The sequence below is a fragment of the Drosophila suzukii genome, chromosome 3 (assembly GCF_043229965.1).
Source record: "Drosophila suzukii chromosome 3, CBGP_Dsuzu_IsoJpt1.0, whole genome shotgun sequence".
Lineage (NCBI taxonomy): Eukaryota > Metazoa > Arthropoda > Insecta > Diptera > Drosophilidae > Drosophila > Drosophila suzukii.
Genome location: NC_092082.1, coordinates 26,392,435 through 26,405,666, shown reverse-complemented (window position 1 = coordinate 26,405,666; position 13,232 = coordinate 26,392,435). Strand labels below are relative to the sequence as shown.

Genomic DNA, 13,232 nt, shown 5'->3' with positions numbered 1-13,232 from the left:
CCACGCCCACTCTAACGCCCATAACGCTTAAATCTGTATACCGCCGGTAGGTGGCGCATTTTAATCTCGCTTTGCTACTTGCATATCTCTATTTAGCTGAGTAACGGGTATCTGATAGTCGAGGTACTCGACTATAGCGTTCTTCCTTGTTTTTTAACTATCAAAGCTATCAAAAAGTTATCCTAACGTAAAATCTTACAAACAAAAGTGTGTAACAATAACTTTAAAAATGTTCTTCAATGTGTTCTTAATAATTTCCAACGTGGTCTAGCGTCTCATACATTTAAAAATTACTTTTCTTATTTTGCCTTTAAATTACCATGCTACAGGGACGTATATATGAATTGAATTAATAATTTGATCAATTTCATAGATATATACCGACTATAAGAACAATTCACTTTTTATATTTTATGGGTTGAGTAAATATTAAAATAGTTATTTAATTACAATCTATGGGTTCGGTTTACTCTACCCTTTTTTAGAAACATACCAATTTTTTTCATAACTCTTATTACGTTTACGTATTACGTAAAAGCTACAATTGACAATTCGATGGTTTTTACTATTATATTGTGTTCGACAATGTGGTTTTTTTTTAGAAAATACCATATTTTCTGGAAAAGAATTCCATTATTTACCTCTAAAACGAGCCGTCATAAAACTCGATCTCCTCACTACTGCTCTCTTTATCATGTAAACAAATAAGGAGTAACTTAAAACTAAAGGGAAAGAAAACAGAACTTAAAGATTTCGTTTTGCATGGCAGGCCCATATAAAATGAGTTGCGTATTCATCAATATTTTTATACCCGTTACTCGTAGAGTAAAAGGGTATACTAGATTCGTCGGAAAGTATGTAACAGGCAGAAGGAAGCGTTTCCGACCCCATAAAGTATATATATTCTTGATCAGGATCACTAGCCGAGTCGATCTAGCCATGTCCGTCTGTCCGTCTGTCCGTCTGTCCGTCTGTCCGTATGAACGCTGAGATCTCGGAAACTATGAGAGTTACAATACTGGGATTAGGCACGCAGATTCCTGAGATTCCTGCGCAGCGCAAGTTTGTTTCAGTAGAGTGCCACGCCCACTCTAACGCCCACAAACCGCCCAAAACTGTGGCTCCTACAGTTTTGATGCTAGATAGAAAATTTTAACTGAAATGAAATGTTCTCATCAATACCTATCGATTGACCCAAAAAAAAATTTGCCACGCCCACTTTAACGCCCACAAACCGCAAAACCCTGTGACGCCCACAATTTTCATGCTAGATAAAAAATTTTAACTGAAATGTATTGGTCTCGTCAATACCTATCGATTGATCCAAAAAAAAATTTGCCACGCCCACTTTAACGCCCACAAACCGTAAAACCCTGTGACGCCCACAATTTTCATGCTAGATAAAAAATTTTAACTGAAATGTATTGGTCTCGTCAATACCTATCGATTGATCCAAAAAAAAATTTGCCACGCCCACTCTAACGCCCATAACGCTTAAATCTGTATACCGCCGGTAGGTGGCGCATTTTAATCTCGCTTTGCTGCTTGCATATCTCCATTTAGCTGAGTAACGGGTGTCTGATAGTCGAGGTACTCGACTATAGCGTTCTCCCTTGTTTATAACTATTAAACTATTCTTATGTAGCTCAAAAATTAATTTTATAAATAAGTAACGATTTTTTGACAATGTAAAGAATAAAGGTTCACACCAGATATGTTACAAGGTTGGGGACAATGCATCATGAGAATGCATCATTGTTGTTGAGGACATTTAAAAGTTCAGTTGATTTAACTAAATTTTTGTCAAATGCACAAGTATATTTTACTTACCAAAACTGATAGCATGCTTTCAAAATCACCTGTGGCGGGGGATGCCTCCATGTATTTTTCCTTAACGAAATATCGGGTATCGTTTTTCTCTATTGGCTCACCGTCCTTCTGCCAAGATATCTCACAGCGCGGGACACACTCAATTCGACAGGTCAAAGTTGCATTGGGCGAGGAGTGCAATACTCCCGTATAAGGTGGTAAGTTTTTGATGAAAAATGGCGGTGCGTGTACCTCCAAGCTTACTGTAGCCATAACTCCTCTGCCGCCTTCATTGTATGCGAAGCAAGAATAATTCGTCCGACTATCTAGACCAACCGGCTCCACCGTCCAGTCCTTCGTCACAATGTCCTGCAGAGGACCCCGACCGCCACGCAGCCAACGATATCTGTTGGGTTTCGAAACTATTTGAGCAAGAAACGAAAATTTGCCCATTTTTCGGTAAAGGGCATAGGACGATGCGGTGGCGAGCGAATCATACTTTTGTTGTGCCCCCGTGTAAAGAGTTAAGAATTGCGATTGTAGCATGTAGGTGGTGAGCGTGAGTAATGTACAATGGGAATGGTTTAAATATAAATCAATTAGAGCATGAGTTTCTTTAATTTCGTGAGCTAAATGCGATGCGCTGGCTTCTAATGATATTTGTGATGATGCATTGGATTGGAGTGGTTTTTGGTTTTTATTTAGCAGCAGCGCTTCGAAAGCAATGCCGACTTCTTGCGGTTGCAGTTCTTGTACGGTGTGGAAATCAATAAAAGGTGCGTGTTGGGATCTTGTCTTTTTGTGAGTCTGGTTGGCCTGTGTTACAAACCTATTTGTGTCTGGATATCCGGGATCATCAACCGAGCACGAGAAAGTCACGCTCTTTTTTTTCACAGCGACTAACGGAAAATGAGTTAGTGTTGAAGGTCCCGGTTCGTAATGTACCTATTACAAATATACATTGAAAATTTAGATTTCAATTAAATAAGAATAAATAGCAAACTGAATGCAATTTAAACCAACCATAAGTTCCTTGTCTTCACTGCGCGGACCCCAGCCTGCAGAATTGAATCCTTCACAGGAATAATTGTAGAAGAAGCCACGTCCAATACTCTCCAATAAAAGTTTACTTGGATCTATGTGGCATAAATCTTCCTGAAATATATACAATTAAGTTACAAATATATCCTTATATATTTAAACTTAAGTTTAACGATGTAAGTAAAGAAATATTATGGCAAATGCGCATAAATAAATTGGCAAGGAAGAAGGGAGGGAGTCAGGCACAAAATATCATTCTTTTAGTATCATAAATTAAGTACGAAGTTGAAGGTATGAGTAAAAATGTAGAAAAGGGTCATTCCACGTCAAAAGTGACACGGAATTTGTGGTCAAATCTCAGAAGATGACAAAATAATTATAGTGAAATTTAATATTACTCGTAGAGTAAATAAATACGTATATTGTGTTCGCGGAAAATAATGTAACAGGTTGAAGTAAGCGTTTCTGACCCTACAAGTATATGTTTTTTTGATCAGGATCACTAGCTGATTCTGCTATGAATACCAAAAAGGATTCAAATTCGAACATTGAATAAAAAGTTATGCTTCCTAGGAGGGGCCAGATTGCAAGACCGGAATCTTTCGCTCTGGCGACCACATTTTGATAGCTATACTGTTATATTGCTTCATATATATTCTACTAGTGCTTATGAAGTCAATTGACGCTGTTGCGAAGTGTGAGCAGTCAATTTGCTACTGTAATGAGTATTTGATAGACGAGGACGTCGACCATATACTGAGATCGTGCGAGCTGATATGTATATGTGTAAGTAAGTCGTTGTAGGAATATTATTAAATACAAGTACTTAGAATTTAAGATTTAGATACATTTTTTTCATAAGAATTAGCCGTTCTGGCAGCTTTTAATTCGTGGGCGTTGCAATTTATTTATTTTTTTTCCATTTTTTTTCTTAATTCTACCATACTTCAGTATTCTCGGGTAGTATAAAGTAAATATTGATATTATTAATGATTTTTTTGCATATTCATAGAAAGAATTCGGGTCTGCTAAAACACCGTTTTTAAAGCTCGTTATCGGCCACACCCTTAGGTGGCGCTATAGGATAGGTGAGTTAGTGAAAAAAGTTGCCATCCCTCTCGCGATCCCTTAAGCTGAGTAGCGGGTATCTTATAGTCGAGATAGAGCTGGAAACAACATCGGCGATGTATCGATACATCGATGTTTTCCAGAACTCGGGAAACATCGAGGTTTGAAAACCTCGATGTTCGATGTTTCATCTCATTTCTTTTTTTAAAAGTAGCACAATTGCGTATGCCAATTTTAAAGAGGCCCAGGAATGCGAACGTCCTTATAGTTTAAAGCAAGAATGTTCTACAAGATGAAACAGAGTCTATTATATGGACAGAATTTTGATCACAAAGGTTGCCATCGCAAGTGTGCTACTAAACACGGCCAAAGGGTTGATGCCGCTAACATCTGATGAAATATCCATTCTGGAGGATTTCAAGGTGATACTTTCACCTTATGAGAATGCAACGGTACACGCATCTTCGAGTACTTCTGTGACAGTGTCGTTGGTGATTCCGGTTGTTTGTGGTATTTTACACAATCTGGCAGCCATGAAAACTAAACTCAAGACTAAGGTAGGTCAACATGTCTGTTATGACATACTTCAAGGGGTCTACAAAAGATGGGTCCCCTATGAAAATCGTAGCGTAACACGAAGGACCACAATTTAAGGAGGGATTTTGGAATACATTAGTTCCACCCAAGTCGTTAAATCGTTAGAGGAGGAACTGTCGCACATCAATGCTCCAACAAAAATTTAAACATCATCAAGCCCGCAAACACCAGAATCCACAGCAGAGTCCAACCTACTACTCCGTTTTTTACAACAGATATCAAATGACTCCGGCCACCTCTACGGAGAGTGAGAGGATGTTCAGTAAAGCTGGACTTGTTGTTAGCGAAAAGCGGAGCTTTTATTATATCTTATATCTTATTTTATCTAGTCTTAATTTTAATTATGTTTTTTTTTTCTTTTTTTTTTGCGTAGAACTCGATGTTGTTTTTATACCCTTGCAGAAGATATATTGATTTCAGTCAGAAGTTTGCAACGCAGTAAAGGAGACGTTTCTGATTATGTTTCTTGATAAGCTTGACTAGACGAGTCGATCTAGCCATGTCCGTCTGTCCGTCCGTTTCTACGCAAACTAGTCTCTCAGTTTAAAAGCTATCGGGCTGAAACTTTCCCAAAAGTCGTATATCTTTTGCAGGTAGTATATAAGTCGGAACCAGCCGGATCGGACAACTATATCTTATAACTTCCATAGGAATAATCGGGAAAAAAAATTTTTTTTAATTATAACTTTGATGTTTTTAACATATAACCTCCTAAGCTTGGAAATAACATTTTTTAATTCGTTTTGAATTTCGAATTAAATTTTATCAAAATCGGACGACTATATCATATAGCTGCCATAGGAACGATCGGAAAATTGGTGTTTTTTATCATATAACCTCCTACGCTTGGAAATAACATTTTTTAATTAGTTCTGAGTTTTGATATTTATTTTATCAAAATCGGACGACTATATCGTATAGCTGCCATAGGAGCGATCGGAAAATTGGTGGGAAAATTATATGAAACAGATTATAGCTTCGGTGTTTTTTAACATAAAACCTCCTACGCTTGGAAATAACATTTTTTAATTAGTTCTGAATTTCGAACTCAATTTGATCAAAATCGGACGACTATATCGTATAGCTACCATAAGAACGATCGGATCGCGTGGAAAAAAGTTTTTTTAATTAGTTCTTAATTTCGAATTTAATTTTATCAAAATCGGACGCTGCCATAGGAACATTCGGAAAATTGGTGAGAAAATTATATGAAACAAATTATAGCTTCGGTGTCTTTTGACATATTTCTTACACTATTGGGAACATCATTTTTTGTATTTTTAAATTTAATAATTATAACTGCAAGGGATATAAACTTCGGCTTGCCGAAGTTAACTTCCTTTCTTGTTTATTTTCGTTTTAATTGAATTGTGACTTAATTTTAATTTTTGTGTTGAATAAACGAGTAAGTTTCGTTTCAAAAAAGAAGAAGACTGTGGATCTAAAATACAGCGTAATTTTTTATAATGAACTTTTTACATGTGATTTATTTATAGTATTTGTAGAAAATAAAATGCGGTTATAGAACTCTGGCAACGCTGGTATGTACTTAGTGTCATCTCGCTCGTTTACTTTCGAAATTGTTCTCCAACCAGCGCAGTGAATTGGATGACCCCAATAGTAGCGTGGACTGGTAAGAAACCTTGTATAAATCATCTAAAGGTATTTGGTTCTATTGCAGTTGCTCTGGACAAGAGTCCAAGAAAAGGAAGCAAGTTTCAACCAAAAGGAAAGGAGTATATAAAGCAGTACAACATCCTTGGTGCCTTAGTGTCAAAAGATGTTCCGATACCAGCAACATTTAAAGAAGTTATGAGCAGTCCGTATGCATCCGAATGGCGTGATGCTATGCAAAGGGAATACGATTCTCTTCTCGCAAACCAAACCTGGCAGATTGCAGATTTACCTAGAAATCAGCGTGCGAACGGATGGAAATGGGTATTCAACGTTAAGCGCGACAAGGATGGCCAAATAGAACGTTTCAAGGCACGTGTGACTGCAAAAGGATGCTCCCAGCAGTAAGGCGTTAACTATCATGAGACTTTCTCTTCAGTTTGAGGGCTGGAGAGTGTGCGTTTCATATTGGCCTTAGCAGCAGAGCTCGGTCTGTTTCTGCATCAGATGGACGTATGAACAGCGTATTTAGCAGCGACCTTAGTGAGATGGTATACATGAAGCAACCGGAGGGGTATATCGATCAGAGGCGTCCTGGGAAAAGTCTGCTTCTCATAAAGGTGATATACGGATTAAAGCAGTCAAGAAGGGAATGGAATTCCATGCCTGACAGTACCCTGCTTAAACTCGGCTTCATTGCTTGTGAGAACGAACCTTTACAAGCAGACTGGAAATGGGAAGCCTCTCGCTAATCCTGGTATATGTTGATGACATCCTGGTAGCCTGTCAGTCAAAAGAGGATCTGCTCAGAATGAAATCGAGTATCTCAAAGTCTTTCGAATTCGTGGACAAAGGCTCACTAAACCTTTTCTTGGGCACGGAGATAGAGCGTGAGGGAGAGCTGGGAGCAATTTCCCTGGGACATTCTTAGTATATAGAGGATCTACTGCATGCACACGTTATTGAAAATTGCAGACAGGCTGCCACACCACTGAATGCAGGATACCAGGTAGCTTGCACTTGCAATCAGTGCAAAAAGATTGATCCAACTCTATACCAGTCTGTTGTTGGCGAGCTAATGTGGCTTGCACTTACAACCAGGCCGTACATTTTGCATTACGTTTTCAAACTGACTCAACGGAATCAGGATCCACATACCGAACATCTGGCCGGTATCAAACATGTATTAAAGTATCTGGCATCAACAGTGGACATGAAGCAACATTACAGACAGTGTGTTCAACCCTTTCTTGGATACGTAGACGCGGATTGGGCCGGTGACAAAGTCGACAGGAAGTCATATACCGGGTACACCTACTTCCTAGCTGGAGGTCCAATTTCTTGGCGATCTGAAAAGCAGCGAAGTGTCGCCCTTAGCAGTACCGATGCAGAGTATATGGCGATATCATCAGCTTGCAAGGAGGCCATTCTGATGCGCAGACTTATAAACGAAATTGGTTGCGGAGACGAGAAGACTCCAAGATACTAGATTCGTCGGAAAGTATGTAACAGGTAGAAGGAAGCGTTTACGACCCCATAACGTATATATATTCTTTATCAGGATCACTAGCCGAGTCGATCTACCCATGTCCGTCTGTCCGTCCGTCCGTCCGTCCGTCAGTATGAACACTGAGATCTCGGAAACTACAAAAGCTAGAAAGTTGGGATTTGGCATGTAGACTCCTGAGCTTCTTGCGCAGCGCAAGTTTGTTTCGTCAGTGTGCCATGCCCACTCTAACGCCGACAAACCGCCCAAAACTGTGGCTCCTGCAGTTTTAATGCCAGAATACAAATTGTAACTGAAAAGAATTTTTTTCATCAATACCTATCGATTGACCTAAAAAAAGTCTGCGACCAGAAACCGCCCACAAACTTATAAAAATCGTACATATGAACGCTGATATCTCCGAAACTATCAAAAGTAGTGGCCTTGTACGCATCGCAAGTTTATTACTCGAATATGCCACGCCCACAAACCACCCAAACCTGTGGCGCCCACAATTTTCATGCTACCAAAAAATTTTAACTGAAATTTGTTAGTCTCGTCAATACCTATCGATTGCCCCAATTGCCACACCCACTCTAACGCCCATAACAAATAAGTCGTCCTACCGCCCACATAAACATATATTGAGATCGAGGGTAGATGGCGCATTCCATTCTCGCTTTGCTGCTCGCATATCTCCATCCCATTTTAGTCCCTTTGGCTGAGTAAAGGGTATCTGATAGTGAAGGTACTCGACTGTAGCGTTCTTCCTTGATTTTTTTTTTGAGAGGCACCGAGGACTGGCTGCAACGCAAACGACGCCATATTTTGTCTTACCCTTTTTGAATTTCTCTTCTCAAGCGTTCGCCATCTCTGTGACGTCGTTACGGCGAGTTTTGCGAAAAGATCTGGGTCTACGTTCTTATGGGATCAAGCTGACGGAAGAACTAAAAGCGCATGAGCACCAGTGTCGTCGTATGTTCGTAAATTGATCCGGTTTTTTATCGAAAAAATATCTTCAGCGCTGAGGCTTATTTTTGCTTAAATAACTTCGTCAATAAGCAAAATTTGCGTTATTGCTCAGGCAGCAAACCATTTGACGCCGTTAGACTACTTCCTGTGTATTGACAAACGAAATCATTAATCATGTGAGCGCCAGACGGATTTCGGCGTTTAGGGCGTTTGTTGTCAGAAAAAAAATTGCACTGCGTAGGAATTTTTTTGTTCATACGGACAGACATAAGGACGGATAGACAGACGAACATGACTAGATCAAGTCTGCTCGCGATCCAGATTAAGAATATACATACTTTATAAGGGGGGTCGGAAACGTAATATCATAGCGAACTTTAAAATTTACAATTTTAAATTTAGTGTGAGGGATAATTTTTCGTTTTTTGAGTAACAAAATTACGTACTCTGGTTTCTTCACAGTCTGGCAGTTCCTTAAGAAGAGTGGAGTTGGCGTACCACCTTACTTTGGTAAGAGCTAGGGGATTAGCATCTAACACATTGCAAAAAAGGGTGACATTTGATTCATCACTTTCCTTTACAGGTCCCTCTGGTATCATTAAGATCTCGACGCTTGGGACGTCTAAAGAAAATATATAAATTAACTTAATTTCACTTTAATTTTATACCAAAATGTTAGAGTATCTTACAGTGCACGTCAAGATTAATTTTTTGATCAGAAATTCCTTTTCCTATAGTATTTGATAATTGACAAGAATAATTTCCGATGTCATCTCTTTCTGTTGATCTAATAACGAGAGCCACATTTTCAGAATTGCCGCCCTTATAATGACTCGAGTCATTTACATTTACTAGATCATCATTGCGGTACCTGAAAAAGAAGTATATATAAATTTTAATAATTAGTCTATAGGTAATGGAAAACAAATCTTATTACTTGAAGTCCTTATAAATATATATATTAAAACTTTAAATTAATTCCAAAAAACCTGTAATCAAAAAAGTAGAGAGCAGGAGAGAATTCTTATAGTTATATAAGTTACTTAGCGAAGGGATTGCGAGGAAGATGGTGAAAATTGAAATAGCTTATAACTTTTTGACACATAATTTGATTTAAACAACTTGTGTTATGTTTTTAAACGAGCTATTCTACAAATAATGGGCATAACAAAAACTTTAAGAATAAAGGTATCATCAAAATCCTAGATCTTTTCGGAGCTGTTACTTGGTGATTACGAGTAATCGCAAAATTGTAATCTGAATGAACAAATGCCTGAAATGTCTTTGTTTTGCACATCGATTAGTAAAATTGAACAATATAACAGTAAAACGGTCCCCAACCACCGAATTGTCTATTTCATCCATCAAGTAGTTACTTTTACGCAATACTCAAACGAATGGAATACTATAACAAATCGTTATGTAACTATAAAAGGTTAGAATGGAGTGAATCCACGGATTTTAGTTTAATGTATATTTTTAGAGTAAATATATACTTTAATATATACAAAGATGTTATATAAGTTCTTAGATATGTCAAAAAGTGTTTAAGCAAAATAAAATAGGTAGTTTTTAAATTCCTCTTCTTAAAGGTGACTAACGTTGGGATAACAATTTTTGATGGTTAATCATCTTTTTACTATTGCAATAATAAAATACACACATCACGTGAGCATAGTAATGTTAATTCTTAAATAGTAAACAAAGCAAAAACAAATACGTATACAACCAGTTCTAATAGTAAAGTACATTTTTGTATAGTACAAATTTGTCTGCATTGGTCAATATTACCAACCAAATTTTTTTGTTTGTATCACGCCAACTTATACGCCAACGTATTGCCTTAAAAAAGCTGAACAACGGGTATCTTATTAAAAGTAACTGAAAAGGATTGCTAGGATGAATTTGTTTGTAAAATGAAAAATCCTACACTTAAATAAATAGAACTGCTAAAAAATATTATGTATAATAAGAATACCTACATTTTTAATATACTACTGTAAGCTAAAAGTAAGGTGTTTGTAAAAAAGTAAAACCTTTATTTATTCTTCTAAATCAAATTCATCCCCTACAAAGTAACCCCCTCCCAACAAAATACACTGATTCCAACACTTCTAAAAATGAGATCGCACTTAAATAAAAAGTAAATTCCTATTTCAAGAAAGGCCAGGCTAAGCCAGATTATAGAAAACATCGACATAGAAAATATTTTCATACCCGTTACTCGTAGAGTAAAAGGGTATACTGGATTCGTGGAAAGTAAGTAACAGGCAGAAGGAAGCGTTTCCGACCCCATAAAGTATATATACTCGTATATTCTTGATCAGGATCACTAACCGAGTCGATCTAGCCATGTCCGTCTATCTGTTCGTCCGTCTGTCTGTCTGTCCGTATGAACGCTGAGATCTCAGAAACTATAAGAGCTAGGGTATTGGGATTTGGCATGCAGATTCCTGAGCTTCCTGCGCAGGGCAAGCAGGGTCACTAACCGAGTTGATCTAGCCATGTCCGTCTGTCTGTTCGTCTGTCCGTCTGTCTGATTGTCCGTATGAACGCTGAGATCTCAGAAACTATAAGAGCTAGGCTATTGCGATTTGGAATGCAGATTCCTGAGCTTCCTGCGCAGGGCAAGCAGGGTGCCTCGCCCACTTTAACGCTCACAAGCCGCCCAAAACTGTGGCTTTTACATTTTTGATACAGAATAAAACTTTTAACTGAAATGTATTGTTCTCATCAATACCTATCGATTAACCCAAAAAAAGTTTGCAAAGCCCACAAACCGCCCACAAACTTTAACAAATCGTAAATATGAGCGCGGATATCTCGAAAACTACCAAAGATAGAGAATGGGGATTTCAGATTTAGACTCCGTCGCCTTGTACGCAGCGCAAGTTTGTTACGCAATTATGCCACGCTAACGTTTACAAACCGCCTAAACCTGTGGCGACAACCATTTTCATGCTAGATACAAAATTTTAACTTATATGTATTAGTCTCGTCAATACCTATCGATTGACCCAAAAAAAAGTTTGCCTCGCCCACTCTAACGCCCATAACGCTTAAATCTGTCTGCCGCCCACATAACCATATATTGAGATCACGGGTAGGTGGCGCATTTCAATCTCGCTTTGCTGTTTGCATATCTCCATTTCCCTTTGGTCCCTTTGGCTGAGTAACGGGTATCTGATAGATACTCGACTATAGCGTTCTTTAAAAGGTTATATTGTATTCGGGATAAAGAATGTAAAAAGTAGAAGGAAGCGTCTCCGACACAATAAAGCCATGTCCGTCTGTCCTTCTATCCGTGTGAACGCTGTAGGTGGCGCTTTACATCTCCATTTTGCTCCCTTTAGATAAGTAACGGGAATATGCTAGTCGAAAGCATTGTTTTAAGTGTAAAGTTAATTTTTTTAAATATAGTGAAAAAAAAATATATAAATTCCACATCGCATAGAGTTTTAGTGTGATTTCATAGTTCGTCATTATACCCTACCACACTTAAAATTGGAAAAAACAATGGGTTACAATCGAAATTGTACAAAAATATGCTTGATAGATGTCAAAAACATCCTGCTTTTAAAACTTTTGACAAATATAAATTTTTGGAAAAGTTAAAGTCAAATATCGAATCGTTCGTCAGCATACAAACTTCGGGTGGCCACACACTATATAATTCTTCCATTTCCATTATAGCTATTTTTGGCTACCCAAAACAAAGGAATTTAGTGCTATCAAAGTTTACTTACCATTCAACTTGAGTTAGAGATGCAGGATTCGCTACATATTCACAATTGAGAAGAACTATTTCACTTGTTTTGGTAATTATATCAGATGGACTGACTTTAACAACGGGGGGATCTGTTTTAAATGAAAGGAATATATTATTTACTAAACAAACACTGTAATATTTAATATGTTTATACTATGACTCATGTCCTATTGCTTGCCCCTGTTTGTGTTAATCCAATTTTTGTGTTCATGCATTCTCAGCTGATAGAGATGCAGGACCGATAAAAAAGGGGTAAGCGTCTGACCTTTTTCCTTTGACATTTAATAACCGTTTTAGTATTAAACAAGAGAAAATTCTAAAGTCGATGGCCTCGACTAGTAAAAACCCGTTACTCAGCTTAGGGGAATGCGAGAGGGATGGAAATATGCTTAAGGCAACTTTGCTTTTTTCACTAACACACCTAGCATATATGGCAACCTATCTTTTTACCCTTGCAGAGGGTATATTGATTTCAGTCAGAAGTTTGCAACGCAGTGAAGGAGACGTTTCCGACCCCATAAAGTATATATATTCTTGACAAGTCGATCTAGCCATGTCCGTCTGTCCGTCTGTCCGTCCGTTTCTACGCAAACTAGTCTCTCAGTTTTAAAGCTATCGGGCTGAAACTTTCCCAAAAGTCTTATATCTTTTGCAGGTAGTTTATAAGTCGGAACCAGCCGGATCGGACAACTATATCTTATAGCTCCCATAGGAATAATCGTACTAAAAAATTTAAAAAAATTATATCTTTGGTGTTTTTTAGCATATAACCTCCTAAGCTTGGAAATAACATTTTTTAATTAGTTTTGAATTTTGAATTAAATTTTATATACTATACTATATCATATAGCTGCCATAGGAACGATCGGAAAATTG

At 37.8% G+C, this 13,232-nt stretch overlaps 1 protein-coding gene across 31 annotated transcripts in view; it reads right to left on the bottom strand.

Moving 5' to 3' along the window:
* Nucleotides 1-13,232, bottom strand: part of nrm (neuromusculin) — a 237,903-nt gene that overhangs the window by 167,492 nt on the left and 57,179 nt on the right. For 27 of the 31 annotated variants that reach the window (XR_011603916.1, XR_010654041.2, XR_010654042.2 and 24 more), the window contains exons 10-15: nucleotides 12,334-12,445; nucleotides 9,277-9,458; nucleotides 9,034-9,209; nucleotides 2,833-2,964; nucleotides 2,639-2,754; nucleotides 1,831-2,215 (exon numbers count right to left, since the gene is read on the bottom strand). Coding sequence is in view for 23 of the 31 variants with exons in the window: in XM_065864691.2 (XP_065720763.2) it covers nucleotides 1,831-2,215; nucleotides 2,639-2,754; nucleotides 2,833-2,964; nucleotides 9,034-9,209; nucleotides 9,277-9,458; nucleotides 12,334-12,445 (1,103 nt within the window). In the remaining 8 variants the exon portion in view is untranslated. Of the gene's footprint in view, nucleotides 1-1,830; nucleotides 2,755-2,832; nucleotides 2,965-9,033; nucleotides 9,210-9,276; nucleotides 9,459-12,333; nucleotides 12,446-13,232 lie in introns of all 31 variants that reach the window. The other 4 variants (XR_001767384.4, XM_065864705.2, XM_065864707.2 and 1 more) reach the window with 1 other exon arrangement.